Genomic DNA, 20,623 nt, shown 5'->3' with positions numbered 1-20,623 from the left:
ACCGTAATGTTCACAATCTTTTAAAATTTTCACAGAACCTTTCACCCAAAAAGCAGTTCAACATGCATAACATAGTTTATACCATGGTGCTGTGGAAATCTGGAACCTGATTGGTCGGGAGGTGGTTTTAATAATTTTTTATATCAGCAGCTCAGACAGGTTCGGACTTTTATTCCAATCACAGAATTATATGAATTCACTTGTTCTTATACATTATTGTTTCTATGGTAACAACTCATTTACAAGGCTACCAATAACAAATGGATGAACTAAAAGTGTTGTTATTTAACCAAGATGTACCAAATGTACAATTGTTGCTATTTATTGACAAAGCTAACTGGGGAAATAGTCATTGCTAGTAAGCCGGTATCAGTGCTTTTGTAACTCAGTTACTACGTAACAACTGGTTAAACTGGTACAAATGTGAATATATGTGTGACATAAATCTTTTTTAAAAAGGTTTCCCACAATTCTTTGCTTTGTTATACAGGAGAAAAATCAATTGGACAGTGCTGAGATGGCTCTTAGGCCAATAACTGCCTTCTATGCAGAAAGGCTGGACGCTGAGCAATGATCAAAGCACCACTGCAACATGTTCTTTGTGTCAAAGGGGGAAAAAAACATGCACCATCTGTTCAGATCAAAACACTTTTTAAATTGACCTGAGGGACATTTTGTCTTTTTGTCACATCAAAATCATAATCATGGATTGTAAAAAAAAAAAAAAATATGACAAAGAGGCAGGGCTGACGCTGTAGAAGCAGACTTCTGCATTCAAAATGTCCCATGAACAATATATTCCTATAAAAGCTTTATATTGTTTGCCATCTGCATTGCCTGTAAGGTATACTGTCAAAGCCTCTGATGCTTTTCATCTGTTAAATAAAACAGACATATAAAAAAAAAATAGGGAAGATTTTTATATAAGTGGTTTCACCAAAACCATTTGCATCCAAAACCGCATAATATACTGAATGTCAAAATTGCATCTAGGAGGCAAAAGGCAGTATGTGGTTTTGGCTGTAACCTGTGTCTTTTAATTATTACTGAACAGTGGACTGGTCTTCCTGAAGCTCTATAAATAGCTTTGTTTAGTGAAGAGTGTTCTATGATAAGGAACTAGCCGTGGGTCTGAAATAGTGCCCTACTTTCTATCCCTCACAAACGACAAAGTCTAGTATGGCCAAAAGGCTTCTTAAACCTTGTGCAGTTAGAAACTCCTTTCAGTGTAAACAAACAAAAACAAATAACGAATGAATAATAACGAAAGTCACATTTTATGATCACAAGGCATGTGTATCAGTATATTTCTTTATGAAAGCCATGCCATAACACAAAATTTAGATTCGGTGATGCTATGGAGCATTTTGTTACAGTCATAATAACTATAACCTACCATTACTGAAGTTGTTACGCCTGTAAATAACTGGAAACTATTTTATCACGTTTTAAATTCATTAATTCATGCACAGATATTGCTTAATTGTGGTAGATCACACACCCCAGGTGGGACACTTAATCTGTCACAGGGAATTATGCACACATGTTCAGGTACTCATTTAGACCTTACAACAATTTAGAATATTTAATACAATTGCATGCATGCATGATTTTGTGCAATGGGAGGAAACCGGAGAACCACAGAGGAAAACTGTTATTAGTCTAAGGTCATATGTTCTAAACTAAACCATTTAGAGATACAGAAATAATAATAATAATAATAATAATAATAATAATAATAATAATAATAATAAAAATACTATATGTAATAATACACATTATATACTGCAGTACCACTTATATAGCAAAATGGTTCACTGAATAGAGAACGTGCCTACTGGTCATGTATTTTCCTCGGACTGTACACAATTAGTGAAATGACTATATTGAATTTAAAGTAGCTAAAAAACAGATAAATTGAGTTTGTTTAACTACAGAGGCGGATAATTGATGGTAGTGATGTTGTACGCGTGTTCTGGCGTGTGGGATCTGCGTGCGCGCTCCCGTGTGTGTGTCAGTGTTGAGGGCTTGGATTTCTCCGCGCGCGCGCTCGGTGGCTCTCTGGAAACGGCGATCCGGCGCTGCAAATCCCCCGGCAAACATGTCCAAGCTGGAGCAGGTTCTCATCCTCGATCCCCCGACTGATCTCAAATTCAAAGGTAAGGCAGTTGCGCTTCCGACCCATAACTGACACCTGATCAGGAGAATTTTTAGAAAATAAAGTGAACCACGGATTTCACACTCCCACTGCCTGCATCCGCCGCCATGTTTGAGGCAGGGGAACTCGGGCAACTGCGGATCCCCGGGCTCGAGTGACGTCGCTATGCGGCCCAACACTCACCTTACTTCGGCTAGCTTCGCCGGATAGCTCGCATTACACCTTACACAACCACGATAAACTGTTCATTCAACATAACCGATTTCTTGGTCACATTTCTGTCTAAATACACACGGGTGATTTCAGAGCCCGGCTTCTTTTTTGGCACCGAATTGATTAGTTAGCATCTGACGCTAGCGTTAGCATGAGCTAGTCAGTGTGGATAGGGTTACAGGGACGACGTGGATGTTGCTAGCTGGCTAGCAGGTGCTGATGTAGGCTAATTCGTTGGCGTAACTTTAAAAAAAAAGGCCAAGTTAAATAAAGAAAGTTCACACACAGTTGTATGTTTAAATCGTTAAATATGACACGTGCGTATGTTTAATGAACTAGTTTAGTCTCATCGGGGTTTGAGTTGAAGGTTGTCAGATAGCGAGGGTAGCTCGCATGAATATTTGATGCTCTGTCAGACAAGGTGCATTACAAGAAGACAGTGTTCCCGGTTCAACTTTTTTTTTTTAAAGGAAGCCATCTAGCAACCCTGTTGTTTTTGGCAATTACATTTGGTTAGTATGCTTATTAAAAAAAAAAAAAGGCGATTAATTGTTCACTTTAGCTTGAGTCTCGCCTTAATGAAGTATCCTTAAGGAGGGCGGGGTTCTTTAGCCAAATGGGACTTTAGCTTGATGGCTTGAGCATGGAAGCAGGGTGTGTGCACAGATCAATTCTGCATCATCATCATCATCAGCTATACATTTCAGACTGCTCATTTATCCTACATCAGGCAGCCTGTAAAGTGACTAAATTATGCAAGAGCTGCAGTCTGGGTGGGGGGAAGAACACGCACACAAGCTCATAAACATGTAATTTAACATCAGTGATGGTCTCGAGCTTAAAAGTAATAAAAGATCTGTTACCATGTGCCTTGTTTCGTACTACTAGGTCGCAGACAACATCTGGTAGGTTAATGTGACGGATCAAATGGATGAATGACACGAAAAGGGACAACGTAAACATTCAGCCAATTAAATCTCACTATATAATTGTCACATGGCCACTCACAACACCGTGTGTCACGTGATCAATTAACGCGGCTGCCTAAGAAATAGCTTTAAAAATGAGTTTTTATAATGGCACAAAAAAATTCCAAATATAATCAGAGTATCATAGGTGAAATCTGTTTTCAGATTGCTTGGATGAATATTTCCGCCTGTACTCTACACGAAATGGGTCAAATTCTATATCTTAGCATCTCTGCTTTGATTTGAATCGGACCATTCATATGTTTGAATGTGATTTCAAACCTAGGTTAAAAAGAAATTTTTGTAAATCAGTGAACTGATTTTCTTTACTCATCTTGTCCGTGAAGATTTTGATGTCATTGATTTGCATCAGCAACAACATCAACAACAGCATGGTTGCAAATATCCTGAAGCCAGATCAGGGTAGGATGTTAGACCGCATATTATGCAGACATTGAGTTGGACCTTGTCAAGCTGCAGTGCCTGTGGTTCCAGCAGCTGCAAACCTGGCATACACCACTGCTGTCTGCGACAAGTCTTCCAGAACTGCGATTGGACTTTACAGTGATGTAAAACACAATTCAAAATGATTTCCATATTATCAGAGAGCTTTACCTAGCTTGCATAGCATTATTATTACACAACCAAAGTGGATATGTACACACACAAAGAAAATTCTAATTGCTTATGTGAAGAATTCTCGAAGACCACACAGAATTGTCCTGTTGATTAGTTTATGTTCGTGACCAGGACTTGGTCAAGTATTTGGGCCAGAAAGTCAGGAGATCAGTTGATCATGTCCTGTGAGATTCCTTGTCTTGAGGAGTGTTTGTTGGATCTGTTTCTCTGTCCTCCTCTATATCTGATCCATAATGATGTTCAACATGTTGCTCAACACCTCAGCTGGCTTGCATGCTTTGTAGCCTAATCATAGCCAGCAGAAAGCTCTGTTTCCTGTGAATTAGGTCAGGATGCTGTTACACAGGTCTGGCAATTGTGTCAGTGACGTAAAATGGTACAGATTGTAGGTACCATTCCAAATTCGTGCTCACCATCATAATCAACATCCATGCTTGGATTTTCTGCTGGAAAATAAATACACAAGTAACAATGTTTTTTTTTTTTTTAGTGATTCACTTGAATGACACCCCCATCCAAAAAAATCCCCACTGAATACCAGCTCCAAAGCTGCATCACCACATTATTAATACACCACTTTAAACATTTCATCCTTCTGGTCATACATTAACTAAACCCCACCCGTCCTGAGCTGCACTGTTGATTTCCACCATTAGTCACATGATCTGGCAAACCTTGCCTGCAGGTGCAGGTCGACTCAAGTGTCCCTGTATCACCCGGCACAGAGATCTCCCTTAGTCCATCAGTGCAGGAGGAACGTGTTCGTTTACCTCCTGTTTACATGATTCTCTCAGCACTGAACTGCTGCTTGAGCTTTGGAAAGGCCAAAGCGGACCCAAGCAGCCGTGTCCATTGAGCTAAAAACGGCAGCAGCAGGGCTGCTCCGATCTGCGTCTCTCTCTCTCTCTCTCTCTCTCTCTCTCTCTCTCTCTCTCTCTTTCTGTCTGTCTCTCATCTGTTCTCTTTTTTTTTTCTATCTCCATCTTTATCTGCTTCTTTATCTATCAGTTCTCATTGTTGTCTGTCTGTATTTTATGTCGTTCTTGCTCAGGGTCGCTATCCATCCATTCTTTTCCTCACTTTTTCCTCTATGTCCATTGTCTGTCTCTTGTTCTCTCTGTTCCTCTGAGTCTGATGTCTTTCTCCATCTTTCTCATTCTCTCTCTCTCTCTCTCTCTCTCTCTCTCTCTCTCTGTCTGTTTTTCTCTCTTGTGCTGTTTGTCTGTATGTCCGTCTCTCTCTCTCTCTCTCTCTCTCTCTCTCTCTCCCCCTCAGTCTCCCTCTCCCCCTCGATGTTATTTATAGAGACAGGGAGGCCTGGGAGACTGGTACAGCATGAGTGAAAGTGGAGGAGATGGTGAAGCCACTGTAGAGAAAGAGGACACAAGCTTCCTAGTACAGAGCAGCTTTGCAACATTGTTTTTCTGTGACAACGAATATCCGGTGAATACAGTTACAGCTGCTAGCGTACTGTAGACCAAAGGTAAGGATAGAATATACTGGATGTTTCATGAGTCTTGATTATCAGGGTTATATCCAGCTAGGGATTTTCCATATTGAAATGAAAGTAAATGCAAAGTAAAGGACACAAGGAGAAAATGCGGAATGTATTCAAATGTAACGAGGCAATTTCCATATTAACATACAAGAATTCAGCCTCTCTAATCGAAAGCAAATCGGATAAAAAGAAATCCAGATACAAGACTTGAAATATTCAGTTGTAAAAGGGTATCTTATTACCTCAAGAGCATCCCAGTGTGGGCATTTTGTAACACATTATATGCAGTGCAACACGAGTAACCAGCACCCAAGCATGTATCTTAGTGGACTCGGTCACTGAGTGGCGTGGCATAGCACGGACATTTCTCAAGGATTAGATTTACAAATGGAAGCAGAATTGAATCACGAAGCCATTTAGCAAACAGACAAGCCTCGAAAACCCTGTTTTTCTTCGCCGCCTGATTCGAGACTGGAAGGGAACTGGAATAGACCTCATCTTATGAAGGAGTGGTTTTGCAGAACCAGATTGACATGAGACCTTGAATGTCTTTTTAAAAAAATCAACAGGCAATTATCACTAGGTATTGAGCAATAAAGCTACTTTCATTTTGAAAATTTAGCTAGCTGGAAAAGGAAAATGGAAAAATATAACTCGTACATGTAATATAAGTATTCTGTTTAAAAAAAAAAAAAAAATACATACCTCGTACCAAGGGAATTACCTACACACAACAAACAATAAAATGATGTTTTCTGTGCATCTTGTTTGTCTGTAGCGTCACAAGCTCTAAAGATGAGTGATTGAGGACTTGCTGGACGTCCTGTTTGTTTGTATTGACTGCAGGAATACTATCAAGGGTCTCTGTTACACTGCTGAGTGAATGAATGACCAAAGCCTACAAGTAATTCCCCCTTAAGTAGCAAAGCACTTCGCTGCATCATCTGCAATGACCTATTATGTGCATGCTATTATTATCTGTTACAAACCTGGCCATCAGATAAAGCATTGTGATCGTAGTAGGCGATGGTCTGAGTCATAATGAGCTGAGTCACGCAATTGACTTCTTCGCGTTTTGTCAGATCCGAACGTGTAAAACAAACATCCGTAGTCTTTTAAAGAATGTTTTAAAGAATGGTAAAGAGACGGTACAATAACAAAAGTGACTTGCTGCATTATGCAACTCTGTGAGTCATGGCACTTTTTAAAAAAAATATTTAGGCCACATCATGAGATCCAGACCTTTCTGAGGAATGTTGATTAGTATAGAAATGTTTTGTTGTGACATTTAAGTGTATGCTAAGCTGATTTATATTGTATACAAAGTTTCTTAAAGAGAGCGTTACATACAATATATTTTTTCCTTAAAATGGAAGTTCTGGTAGTTAGGGTAAAATCTATAACCTAGATGGACATTATTGTTAACTAGTGTGTAATAATGGACGTTGTGGTCTGCAGTAACAAACATATTCTATCAGTATTAACTGTTAATGGTTTGGTTATTGATGTAATATAGATATTAGCTTTTGGAATATGACGAATCATATTGTGGTGCTAAAATAGATTGTATACGTAAACCACAACATATAGGCTTGCGTACAAACTGCCAGCAAAATTATATAGTGACAATAACAATGATATTTGTTAAATCCGAATGGATATTAATGCTCTGAAGGTTGTAGAAACACATTATCTGAAGCTGTAAAATGCTTCTGGGGTCAGACCGAACACAAAAACCTTTCATCCTGTGAGAGAGAGAGAGATGTCTGAGCCACACATTTTATCCAGCCTGCTGGTTTTACATCATTTTCTTTATTACGAGTAGCATTGTAGTACTCCTACCTATCACTATCACTTCCAGTACAACTTTCATATGTAGTGCTATGTAAAAGGAAACAGACACGCGCATATTCCGCCAGTACTACGGCTAGTTTGGATTTATTTCCAAGCTGTGCTTTGCTCTTCAGCGCTCCAAATCGTGATCTTCGCCAGCTTTGACACTGGAGCATAAATAGACTGAGGAGCATAAGCCGGTATACAAATCAGCTCTGGCCTAGATTTCTGAAAAATGACGTCTAAACATCTACGGGGCTGGAATTAGCACGTCTTCAGAATTTGGACGGAAGGCAAATGCTACAATCTTGTGACTTCTTTTTTACTTGTGCTGTGCATCAGCATTTTTGCGATGGCCTCCCGAAGCAAAGCTCATCATTAGGTTGACTGTAAACTCTCTTACAAATACACGGCAGTGTATTCGGATCTTCACGTCACCAGCAAGTTCATGTTAATGAACCCATTCTGTCTGTTATTTTCGAAAAAATAACCATGATTTTGCTTGTAGCGTAGGAGGAGATCTTTCATCCGTCGCTGGATCAGTTGGAATGCTTTTAATCACTGTGCCGTGACCCGACCGAGAGCCTGAGCTGGTCAGCTCTGTATATAACTGAAGAATTCTTTTCTAATGATGCTTGCTATTTGCTTGAGCATCTAAAAAGTCAGTGATCCTTAACTATTTTATTTTATTTTTTTATTTAAAGTCTGGGTTAGTGCAGGATGTGATGCTTTGGGGGATGGTTGATAGAAAAATGTAGCTCTTGCCTTCACTTTTAATAAGTATATTGGTCCAGTGATTGTGGCCTTACATGGCAATTGGGTTTTTTTCCCCCTTTTTCTTAGTTCAGCTGCATCGTTGCTAATGTGTGTTTTTTCTTAATGAGGTTGCAGGTCCGCTTTAACATCAGGCTTTCATCTGTTACAGATGTTGGTGATGAGTAATGAGTCCGTATTGGGTGGGCCTGTGTTTACTCTCTGGGTGGGATTGGCAGACTAAGACCAGGCACTAATAGAATTTCAAAAGTACTTTCTGCTTTTTCTTTGCTCAGACAGGGTTTTCATGTAAGCAGTGTTTAGTCCTCGGTGTGATTTGTTTGGGCAGGTGAGAACACAACAGTCACACTCGGGTGTCGAGGAGCATCAGAGCGAGGTTACCTCGGTCCACTTTTTAGAAGACTCTAGATCGGGTTCAGTTGCAGTGAATCAAGCCATCTGCATCAAGACACAAGACATCACTTGGACAAGACACAAGCTAAGCAGAGGGAGAGGACTGTCTGGCTTTTTGTTATTCTTTTTTTAATAAAATGATGTAATTATATTACGTTGTTTTTTTTTATAAAAACATTTAGTACATTTTGTGTAGAGCTTCTGCAGTACAGAAGAGTGCTTGTTCTGTTGATGAAGTTGAGCATCAAACGTTTGGCTCTGGGTTTTCAAAACAAGCTGAACTTTATCTGATCGTTTCGGAGCGTACCTGATGATGGTTAATATGCTAATACGAGTCATGCCCGGTCATAAGATCCACCGCTTTGTCGTAATTGAACTTCATCTCAATTAGTCTGTCTCTCATTGGCCATGCCATCCAAGACATGGAGCTCAGTAGATGGACCATGGTGTGTATGTGGAAGCTAAATCAGCTACAGTTCGCTCCGAAACTATTGGAACGACAAGGTCAATTTATTTGTTTGTGCTATAATTAAAAGACATTTGGGTTCGAGATCAAAAGATGGAAATGAGACGAGAACATCAGGTCTTATTTCCAGGTCTTAAACAACATTGAACCATTTCTATCGGACAACCTATTATTTAGGTGAGCAAAAGTATAGGAACAGATCATTTTTGAAGCTGAAAGTAAATAACACTGTGGCAATGTTAAATTGGTTTTGTGATGCTTTCAGTCGTTTGTTTCAGATGGGTTTCTCTCTTCAGTCTCCTCTTCGGGAGGTTAAAAGCTGCTCAGTTGTGTTAAGGTTTGATTGACATCGCCAGTTTAGAACCTTCCACTTTTTTCCCCTGATAATGTCCTTTGTTGTGTTGGGAGTGTGCTTTAGGTCATGGTCTTGCTGCATGATAAAGTTCCACGTGATTTATTCGGATGGATTTCTCAGTTTGATCGCAGACCAAATGTTCCTGAAAACCTCTGAATTCATTCTGCTGCTATTATCATATCATAGAGTCCCATCATCAATCAAGATTAATGTGCATTGTTATAGAAGCAACCATGATACCACCACTACCATGTTTCACACCTGAACTATGTATTGGATCATGATTAGAGTCTTACTTTATCCACATTTCGGCCTTTCCATCACAAATCTGCTGTATGGCCTCACTTTCCTCTCTCACTGGTGGGTTGCGATGCCTTCATGTCTGCCCTGTGGATGTCACTGACTGTTGTTTTTTGTGTTTTCCTTCTAATCTCTCACATTTGTCATCAGTTGCTGTTGTTTTCCTTGGCCAACCTGTTCAGCGTCTGTTGTTCAGTACATTAGTGGTTTCTTCCAAATTGTTGTATTGGCTATGCCCGATGTTTATGCGATGTTTCTGACCGATTTTTTCCTCTTTTCTCAACATCAGACTGGATTACTTTTCTTCCATAGACAGCTCTCTGATCTCCATGGTGGCTTATCCTTATTAACAACAAATGCAGTCTTCACTGCTGAAACTAAAAGCTAACACCAAAGTGATGTTCAAAAGATCTAACAAGACACACCAGGGTAACTAGAAACACCTGTCAGTCGCAATATTTTTGCCTGCCTGAAAATTGCCTGAGCTCAGACAAAATGTGCTATATTCTACATCTAAACGTAAATACCATCTCTACAGAAATACCAGGCTGTATTCTCATATTTCTATCCAAATAAGAAATTCTCATATTCATCTTTTGGTCTGAAACCTTCCATCTACAGCAATAAATTGGACGTGCTGTTCCAATAGTTTTGAAGGAGGATCTGTTTATATCAAAATCTATCTCTCCAGTGGGAAGGTAAGAGTGTTAGATGGTTTCTCTAAACTGTTATTAAATTCTAGCCATCACGTCTACTGGTGACTGTAGGGAATTGCTGGATACGTCACATGGAAACCTCTGAAGCCTCACCACTAAAAAATGAAGTGGGTATTGTGAACAATATGCTGCACATCCTGTTATGGGATTGACGTATAAAGCTGTTCCTGGCTGACTCTGAGAACCGAGGAGGAGAAATTTCTAAGTAATAGTGTACTACTAAATGAAGAGGGATTAATGCAGGATCAGATTACGGACACTGATACTGATTAGGTCTCGACTGCCTCACTGCTGGTGGTGCATTGAATCAGTTAAGCCACAAGTATCATAATTTCATAAGTGTCCAGATCAGGTTTATAATCAGTGGTGGGGAAAAAAAAAAAGGATAAGAATGTTCAGTATTAGGTTTGGGCAGGAAGATTACAATCACATGACATTTGCTACTGATTTAATAATTAAGCGATAAATCTCAGCAGGCATGCTGTGATAGGAAAATAGCTGGAAGGTACACTCACAGTTATTACTTTCCCATAAGTATAAGTAGCATCGAACTTGTTTTAAATGTAAATACTAACAATTTTTGATTTATTAAAGAACAACACAGTGTTTCCTTACAGAAATCCTCACAGTATCAAATGCACATCATACACATTGGGTCCTTGTGTAGGCTGTTACTATAGAAATGATACGAAATTAATGTAAACACTGCTGTGGAATAATAAGGTTTATTGTCAAAAGATAATTTTAAAGGTTGATGGCTAGCTTGTTTTTAATCGATAAGTTCGCCATCTCGAATGAAATTATAAATTGAGTGGGTGGTGGTGTTTAAAGAATTCTCACAAATTTCGAGTGAGATCTGATTGCCCGTGCTTTCTTAGAGGTAACCCAGACGTCATCCCGCAGACAGGGTTTAAAATCATTTCTCGATATACAATTAAAGTATTGCCATTTGGTATCAGATTGTATTCTGTCTGTTTTTGTATAGTTGCCACTTTCAGTTGTATTCTTCGTGCCATGGTCTGATAACAGGTGCCATCTAGAGCAAAACCAAAGCACACTCTGGAGTCACTCTCACTGCACAGTGCTTCACTTTTGGAATGTTCTCAGTGAAACACCCTCTCCTTCCCCACACCCAAGTGTAAAGCAAACAATCTCTGGAAAACAATGGGGCTGGTTCAGCAGTAACTAAACAGCAGATAAGCAACATTACGGTCCAAAAGTTTGAGTATCATTAACTATTTTTATCAGTTGCCGTACAGGCAGGTGACAATTGAAACAAAAGCACTGGCTCCGGTATGCTGTGTGTATTATTGCTGCCTTATGTGTAGGTCGACTTATCCCCTTACAGAGGAACGTCACTATGAGTCTTTCGACCGATTACCTGTCCTATGTTGAAACATTTCTATCCTGATGCACGGTCTCTTCCAGAACAAGGCGTCCATATCGACAGAGCTTCGACAATGGTTATCACGAAGATGATAATGATGTAAATCATATGCTAGGCCCTTCACAGTCAACCCAGGGAGATTTTGCAACATGTTAGACAGCCCTCTCTACCATCACTATCATCAAAACACAATCACGCCATGTGGCCAAAGGTTTGTGGCCACATGAACATCACACAAATGTGGGTCGTCTTTAAACTGTTACCAGAAAGTTTGCCACAGAGAACTAAGTGGTCAAAATGTGGTCCAGCACAACAGTACATGAAGACTTGGTTTGTCAAGGTTGGGATGGAAAAACTTGAGTGGTCTGCACAAAGCCCTGACCGCAATCCCACTGAACACCTTTGGGATGAATTAAAACACCAATTGCACCCCAGGCCTTCTCGTCTGACCTTCAAATGCCCTCGATAAAACCTCAATAGCCACACTCTAGTCGAAAGCTTTGCCAGAAGAGTGATGCTTATTATAACGGCAAAGGAGATTACATCTGGAATGGGGTGATGATCTGGTGTCCAGAACGTGGATTAATGAAACTGGGATATAGCTGATTTTTCTGGTCAAACATGAATTGCTTCTTCGTTTACCCTCAGGATCCCGTAATCTATTACGACATGGAAGAATTATGTCTTCATATGAACACTGTTAATGACTTAACTCTTAATCACGCAACATGGCATGCTGACTCACTCACTACAGTGCTTTATGGGGTGTCTTATCTTCCCCTGTGTTTCTTATCTAACATTTTTAGTCTTTAGAATTTGTTCTTTAAAAAAATCACATGTTGAGGGTGGATGTTTGCCTATCCTACAGTTATACATGTCACGAAATGAAAGACACTATCCACTAGACCCAACTGGGGAAGGGTGAAAGCTAACTTGTTCTTCCTCTGAGACACATGAAGCCATCCAGGTCCAACAATTCTGCATTACAGGGCATACTTGGAGGAAAGCGTTTTCTGCCGCCTTCCACATACATGAGCTCCCACACTCCTGCAATTGGCTATTGTTGAGTTTTTGTCTCTTGGCTCCTGGCTGTTGAAGGTTGTGGCATCATTACGGTTCAAACCTGTGATTTCTTTACAATAAGAGTTTCCTGTGATATCACAACACATAACCGTAGACACCTTTGTTTGAACAGAATACATGTTAACCAATAATATTCTTTTCCTTTCGTCTGTATTAAGTAAATGAGCTTATACTCTCGCACATGTTGTGGATACGTAACTCAGTTTTGCTTTAAATTAGTGCATCTGTGTCAGGTTTCGCTAAAGCATATAATGAGTTCCTGTATCACTGCACCGCATTGCAAAATGTTAAAGGGGGCATTGCAACATAAAATCACCATTTGATGTTCCTGTTCCTGTTATGTAATATTCTCTTTAGCACAACATGTACGATCATTTTGTATAGTTGCTGCTGTTCCTAGTTTCACAACTCTGCATTCTAAGGCATTGCATGACTTAAATAAACAATGTCCTACAGGATTTTGCTGAGTTTTTTCGCAGCTTGTGTAGGTTTATTTATATATTTATTTATTTATTTTATTTTTCGGCGAAAACTACTTGAATTGACGAAATTCTCCCTTCAAGATGCTTCATCAGTTTGAGTAGACGGTTTTCAACTAATATCTACAAAATCAGCGATGAATCCATCTTCCGGCTTCCGACTCGCATTCAATTCGCAGCAAGCTCCGAATAGCTCACAGAGAAAGGAAAGTGAGAGATTACGTTAGGAACAGGCTAACAGTGTTTAGTGTAATATAAACACATTCAACCTGAACACTTCTCTCCGGGGTTTTCTCAGTCATTATTTTCACGTTGCTCAGATAGATGGTGAGAGTTTCAGCCTGTGAAAAGACAGTCAGGCTGTGACCCCTACACCTCTTCGTAAAATGCAGCCACCGATCCGAATAAGCGTGAAATGGAGATTTCACAGTTGTGAAGTAATTACGTGAGTAACACTCAATTACTTGCTGTTAAAGCACAAGGGACTCAGTATGTGCAAGGGTCCCCCCCCCCCCCCAGGAATGACTCAACCGTGTTCATGTTGACCATCCTGTATAAAGGAAAACCTTCTAAGGTCATGTTAAACAGACTGGAATATGTGAACCGCTTCCTTTTTAATGCACGTTTCTGCTGGTGTGTGTGCTTTTTTCGCTCCTAGTCTGGGTGCAGAATAGGTAATTATGTATTTAGTCACAAACAATTTAGCTTGTATGATTGCTTTTATGAAGCTGGAGTAAACAAAAAAAACCCAACAACATAGATTTAATCTGCATCTTAAAACGCACAGCAGGCTTTTTGTACCGTGTCACAAATCAGGCATGAGGTGGAAGATAATTCATGAAGTACTAATTATCTGAATACCCGACAAAAATACGGTAGCAGAGCTGACCAAGAAATGGAAAAGGAAAGTTTTAAGAAATTTTTTTGGTCTTATTAGTGAAGGAACCGCTTGGTTATTAAGGAGGAATACATACAAAATATGGGTTTGTTCTCAGTTTAAATAAATACATACCGATATATCTGTTGGTTGTGCATGGCTTTAGTCGGATGTGGTAATGTGAAGCGCTGCTATGAAACAAAACAAAACATAACCACGTAATTAAATCGATGTCTTATTTATAGCTATGAATGAATCATTAATGGTTATGCATTGAAAGAGAACTGTCATGGCTGGAAGTGGACGCTCAGTGGTTAAGATGTTGGGCTACTGATCAAATACCAGGACCACTAAAGCTGGACTGTTGAGCCCTTCAGCAAGGTCCTTAACCCTCAACGGAGCTGATCTAGTGTGCAAAAATGATAATTGGTGTGCAAAAAATAATTAAATTATACACGTGACTGAATGGTTAAAAAACGGATCTTTCAAGTAGTCAAATTTTCTCCTATCCCTTCAGGTCCGTTCACAGATGTCGTCACGGCTAACCTGAAGCTGACGAACCCGTCAGACAAGAGAGTGTGTTTCAAAGTGAAGACCACAGCACCACGCCGGTACTGCGTACGGCCCAACAGCGGCGCCATCGACCCTGGCGCCTCGATCAGCATCTCAGGTCAGCTTCTTAAACCAGTTGTCAATCGTCTCATTTTACTTTATACATTTATAACCAAGAGTTATGTAAAGAAGCAGGGGGAAAAAAAGTCCAAATGTGTTTACATGCAAATGTTTGTGAAGTATTAATATTTCAGCTGCTGTGAATTTGAATTGTCAAAAGGCTGATGCAGTCCAGGGACTAAAATACCTTCAGCGTCATCATTTATTAATCAAACAACACTCAGATTTCCTAGTCTGAAATGGTGCTTTGTTTTAATGCTATTATGTACCCACAGCCTTCATGTGTATATAATAGGTTTAAGGTCACTGTTTTTGAGGTTTCCTTATGTGAAATTTTTAATGGGTTAATAATTACCATAATCAACTGTAGCAATGAAGTGCTTCATGTAAGAATTCCAGTCTGATTGTGTTTTGTTTTAGCATTTAGAATGATCACATTGATCAATATGATGAATATGAGTGTAGTTTCAGCGAATTATACTGTCAGGTTGAATTAGTTTGCTAATTTATTTCACTTATAAATATAAAATAAATGTGAAAAGTGTTCCATATATTTTTTCCTCCCCGATCCTTCTGAAAAAATAAAACAAAAAAGCGTCCTGTAAAACAAGAGCGTGGGGTTATTTAGTCTGTCACTGATGCAGTGGCTGAGCTACATTACAGGAAGTAGATTCAGATCTTCCATGAACATGTTTGGTAATTTGTTGTGATGATGAGGAAAATCAGTATTAAAAGTTTTGGTGGGAAGTTTTAGTCTGATTCAGCTTACTAAAAAATTTACAAACTTGTGTGTGTGTGTGTAAATAAACAGCACACTAAGTGACGGAGAAGCAGGTGATCCCACTGAGGTTAATGTTTGCTGTAGGATTTTTAATAATCATGTAGAGTTTAAGGTTTATTTCTTGAATATGGAATTCTTGTGCAAAGTTGTGCATAAGCTCAGGGACGTTTCTCATCATTTCTTTATTCTTTTAAACAGTAATGCTACAGCCCTTTGACTACGATCCCAATGAGAAAAGTAAACACAAATTCATGGTGCAAACCATCTTTGCACCGGCCGCCATCACAGACACAGAGACCATGGTGAGTATGAAGTGGAGATTTGTGTGAGATTGTATTCCTCCTTCTCAGTCAGTAGAGGGCAGCAAAGACTTTTCTGTAGCCATGTGTATTTTTTTTTCCCCATGATGCCTTGTGCAGGATGTGTGCAAGTTCTTGTGAGAGATAAATGCAACTTATTATTATTATTATTATTATTATTATTATTGTGGCAACTAAAATGACCAATTTGGGAAATGAACAAAAACGTTTAATAAGACGACGTTCTGCCCTTGTTTATTAAGTGGGTATGAACAGCATGGAAAGCTCATAGCAGTAAACTGAGCTTCAGTTGACCGTTACGTTATATCAGTTCAGATATTAAACATCCCCAGGATCTCAGTGACCATACCACGAAGCTTAAGTGGACATTAAAGATTCCATGTAGAACCAGACAATAGGAACAGGACAATAAATCACACCCAGGACACGTTTTAGTTTTGTCCGACTGAATGTAGCTCAGGATTCCATCCTGACGCCACTCCATAATAAACCCACAAATCCTTGACAACACCGTGTAATTGTTTATTAGCCAAACCTAGCAGAGGTTTTACACTCTGCACCTTGATGCATGTAAATCCTACATATGTTCAACACTGTAACCTTTTGTAAGATAATCTGTCGCAAATCATGAAAGAATTCCTCGGTCGCGAGTTAACATCTTCGGTCTCAGATGACTTGATATGATTTAGCGCCTTCGCAGTCAAAGATGCCCGACAAAACAAGTTCTGGCAGACATCTGGGAACGTGCGCGTGAAAGCCAATGTTGCATTGTACGACTATCGCAACAGGACCGGAATCGCACAATCTGATGTGCGGCACACGTGAACGTTACTGATCTCACGCAGTCTGCTGCAGACCAAGACCAAGACCATTTGACCAAGATTTTATTAGTATGGAATAAACTCCTAGTATTGCCGTTGTCTCAGTGTAAAGCAGAACATGAAATGCAGCATAAAATTGACATTTTATTTGTCACATACACAGTATAATATGTAAGGAAATACTTTTAAACGGTCCACAACATAAAAATATAGTCAATAAGAATAAAAAGCGAATAGAATAAATATATCCTATAATATAAACTGTATTTAAAAAAAAAATAAAAATATAAAACTATATTAAAAAATGAAATGAAATGAAAAAGCGAGAAAGTATATGGAAAAATATTTAAAAAAAAAAACAAATATATAGTGCACGCATGCTGTGCAAAACTAAATAAATAAAAAAAAAAAAAGAAATTTATTATTTTTTTAAAAAATCTATAAAATGTTGCTTATATTGCTCAGGAGAAATGAACCTTTATTCAGTATAGTACTTTTGGACTTAGAACTTTTGCAGCTAACAGCAAACAACCTCCAGCACTCCCTTAAGAGTCTCATCCTTAAAAGTTTTCCGAAGAACTGACATTTATTATTCTTTGTTTTAACCTTTTTTCGGTGTACACTGCTAAGAATCGGAACAGATCACCCAAAACATTAAAGTTAACAAAAGCTATTGTACCTTGTGTTGCATTGAGTTTTTTTTTTTAATTGACAAGAAGAAACAATACACACATGTACTACAGTGTCCTCTATATCTATAGAAACGTGTTGTAGACAGGAATAATATAAGGTTTCTTTGTCCTTCTGTACGAGATAGCAACGTTGAGTTCCGACAGATCCGGTCATTTTAGAAGCATTAACAAATTTATCGGTTTATTTAAAAACATAACTAACATGTTGGCAGATTTATTTGCAGTTCTGTCAAATATGTGGGCAAAAGGTCTCCCATCACGGGCAGAGTGCAACAGGAAAATATGCCGTTTAATAAGTTAATATCTGTTATTGAAGAATTACTGAAAGGTATATTGTCTTAACATTTTATATTGAGCCAAAGTTCCACTCAGGGATTTACAGAAAGTCTATAAGCATCGAAACCACACCACAGCGGTCGAGCTGATTTAATAGAATTGCGGGTGTTGGGTCTTATTCAGCCCTTCACTGCACCTGCACTACAGTAACGTGTCAGACATTTTCCTGGCTGCAGTTTAACCTCAAACTTGAACCAAAAACACAGAGTCAGTGGTATTTCTGCCTTGTTAGTCTGGGGGTGGGGTGGGGGTGGGGGTCACCAGTTTAAAGAAGGTGCGCTGGCATGCGTGCTTGTGCACAAGCTTGTGTGTAAACATGTGGTGTGTCTGATGTGTTACTGTTTCACTGTGACTGCTTGTATGATGTTTGTACGTGTGTGGGATGAGGTTCCAGCTGCTTCGCTTGTCGAGGCTGATGAATTGCATGTCTGTGTTTCGACCCTGCAGTGGAAAGACGCAAAACCCGATGAGCTCATGGATTCCAAACTGAGATGTGTGTTTGAGCTGCCTTCTGAAAACGATAAAATGGTGAGTACATGAGTAATGGAGGGATGGATGCGGGGAAGACACTGTAGGATAGGAGGAAGAAAAGAAGAGCTGAGGAAGATGGAGCATGGAAAATAACAAAATGGCAGAGAAAGTAGAAAAGGAGAAGGAAGGAGGAAAAAGGAAGGAATAAAAAAGAATGGAAAGGGATGGAAAGAGGAAGAGTGGGGGAAATTTGAGATAAAGGGGGGGGGATCAAGGAAATAGAATCAAGGAAAGTGAAATGGAAGGAAGGAATGAAAATTTAGGGATGGGGGGAAAAACAATGAAGGAAAAGAAGGAATAAAAAAGACAGGAAATGTAAGGGAACATAAGACTGGGGAAGGGATTAAAAGAAGGAAAGACATGTAAGGAAAGATGGAAAGGGTTGTATGAGGGAAAGAATAGAATTCAGGGAAGGAAGAACAGGTGACAAAATGAAAGAAGGAAGGAAAAGAACTGAACTGGGAGGAAGAGTATAAAATATTTGTAGGAATCAGTGAGGTTGGGGAGGAAGGGAGAAAAAGCTCTTCAGTGTTTCATGTCAATCCCAGCACCTGCAGTCTGCCATAGGAACCTCTGTACCTGTCCCTGGTGCAGCTGTTCCTGCCACTGGACAGGGCAACACAGCTACCCCCCACCCCCACCCTCTTCACCAAACTCCCAACGGCCTTAATGGTAGGAGTGAGAAACAGGGCTTCAGGACTGCCCCCCATTCAGAGATCAAGAACAGGAGAACTCACATGAGTGAGGGTCAGACAGGCTGGCAGGCAGCAAGGCCAGGGCTGGCACATGGACATAGCGTAGGTCAAAGGTCAATCAAGATGAGGTGGTGCACAAAAGTGAAATGTTTCATCAATAGCCAGGAGACATTCTGTAAAACATCTAGTTTATTAGGAGTCAGTGGCTGACCGTTTGATGTCTGTAACAAAGTAGCAAAAATTTGACCACAATACAAAAGCTTTCCTAGCCCCCTTTTCACGAGTGTGATGTCATCACGAGTGTCCCTGGCGATGGCCCACATCAAGCTGCAAACTAGTGTTAGTGCCACTCCCAAGTCCTGTCGCATTTGACTACGCGTCTATCTCTGTGTTTTTACTGGCAATCGTAGAACGATGTGGATGCTGTGAACAAGTCTGCCCCCGTGTTGGCCTCCTCCAAGGCGGAAGGACCCGCTGCACCCAAACCTGCCAGCGCTGCCCTGGACGACACAGAGATGAAGAAGGTTCTCGAAGAGTGCAAGCGACTGCAGACGGAAATGAGCAAGCTGCAGGAGGAGAACCGGCAGCTTAAGGTAACATCAGCATAGAGGCCAGAGCGATGAGGGGGTGGAGTTAAAAAAAAAAAAAAAATGTCTGAATCGTGTGAAAGTGGCCTCAAGATGAACGAACATAACTTGGAATTGGAGTTCATTTTCAACCACTTGGAGACCACTGGAACCCACAACAGTCTGAAATCTGAGTGGTTTATAGGCTCAGAACAATTTCAGATGTCAAAGTGATTTGACCGCTGCCTGCTTGAATTTGTCAGTATAGTGATTTAACTCCAATCAGTTATGGTAGGAATTCTGGTTAGGTTGTGAGATTAAAAAAAAAAATCTGTCAGAAATATTAAGGAGTATTAAAGATTAATTTTGGGTTGGTTGGTTTTGGGTATGTTACCATAATTTTAGCATTTAACAAATCTCTAGCTCTTCAGCTGACACTTTGAATTGAAAATCACCACTGCTGGTGACGCACATGTGTTTGAATCATGTCTTGCATTTACCCTACATTTTCAGGATGATGGATTAAGACTGAGGAAAGCTCAGCGACCCGAGCACACGGCCTCCAACTCCAGCTCTCTGATTGGCCGGGAGGTGGCCACCAGCTCCCTCCCATCACTCCTGGTCGTCATAGCAGCCATCTTCATCGGATTCTTCCTCGGCAAGTTCATCCTGTAGATGGACGAGTGGAGAGGAGTCTGACGTGTTTGCCTGCCTATCAACCGGTTCCAGAGAGAGGGAAAGAGAGAGGGAGAGAGAGGGAGAGCTCACATGGCCTGGATGAAAGGAGAATGTCTTTCTGTTGACTTTGCCATATCATTGGTAGCTGGGCCAGCGGCAGAAACACACATCTGTGCGGCATCATAACGTCCTCAGCCTCACACACTGTTAGTCCAACACGAGAGAGAGAGAAAGAGAGAGAGAGAGGGAGAGATGGGGGAGACTAAGAGAGAACAAAAAGAAGGAGCAGAATTTAAGGCTCTTTTTCCCTCTCTGTCTCTTTTTATTCCCACACCGTACTTTACTTTGTGATCTAGACAGAAGGTAATTCAGCAGACAAGCTTAAAACACAG

At 40.0% G+C, this 20,623-nt stretch overlaps 1 protein-coding gene across 1 annotated transcript; it reads left to right on the top strand.

The window, feature by feature from the left end:
* The first annotated feature begins 2,000 nt into the window (after nt 1–2,000).
* On the top strand, nt 2,001–20,522 carry vapal (VAMP (vesicle-associated membrane protein)-associated protein A, like). Its single transcript, XM_058418273.1, has 6 exons — nt 2,001–2,159; nt 14,657–14,809; nt 15,791–15,894; nt 18,209–18,289; nt 19,398–19,580; nt 20,067–20,522. Exons 1-6 carry the CDS (start codon nt 2,102–2,104, stop codon nt 20,226–20,228), a joined length of 741 nt encoding a protein of 246 aa, XP_058274256.1. The 5' UTR covers nt 2,001–2,101; the 3' UTR covers nt 20,229–20,522.
* Nucleotides 20,523–20,623: the final 101 nt, after the last annotated feature.

Source organism: Hemibagrus wyckioides, linkage group LG20, assembly GCF_019097595.1.
Source record: "Hemibagrus wyckioides isolate EC202008001 linkage group LG20, SWU_Hwy_1.0, whole genome shotgun sequence".
NCBI classification, from domain to species: domain Eukaryota; kingdom Metazoa; phylum Chordata; class Actinopteri; order Siluriformes; family Bagridae; genus Hemibagrus; species Hemibagrus wyckioides.
This window is presented reverse-complemented; position numbering and strand designations above follow the sequence as displayed.

Bases quoted from the DNA above. Each gene is read 5' to 3' on its own strand.
- vapal (XM_058418273.1), top strand. From the start codon at position 2,102: ATGTCCAAGCTGGAGCAGGTTCTCATCCTCGATCCCCCGACTGATCTC. The intron at 2,160-14,656 runs GTAAGGCAGTTG...CTATCCCTTCAG, and splicing joins GACTGATCTCAAATTCAAAG to GTCCGTTCACAGATGTCGTC. The intron at 19,581-20,066 runs GTAACATCAGCA...CTACATTTTCAG, and splicing joins AGGAGAACCGGCAGCTTAAG to GATGATGGATTAAGACTGAG.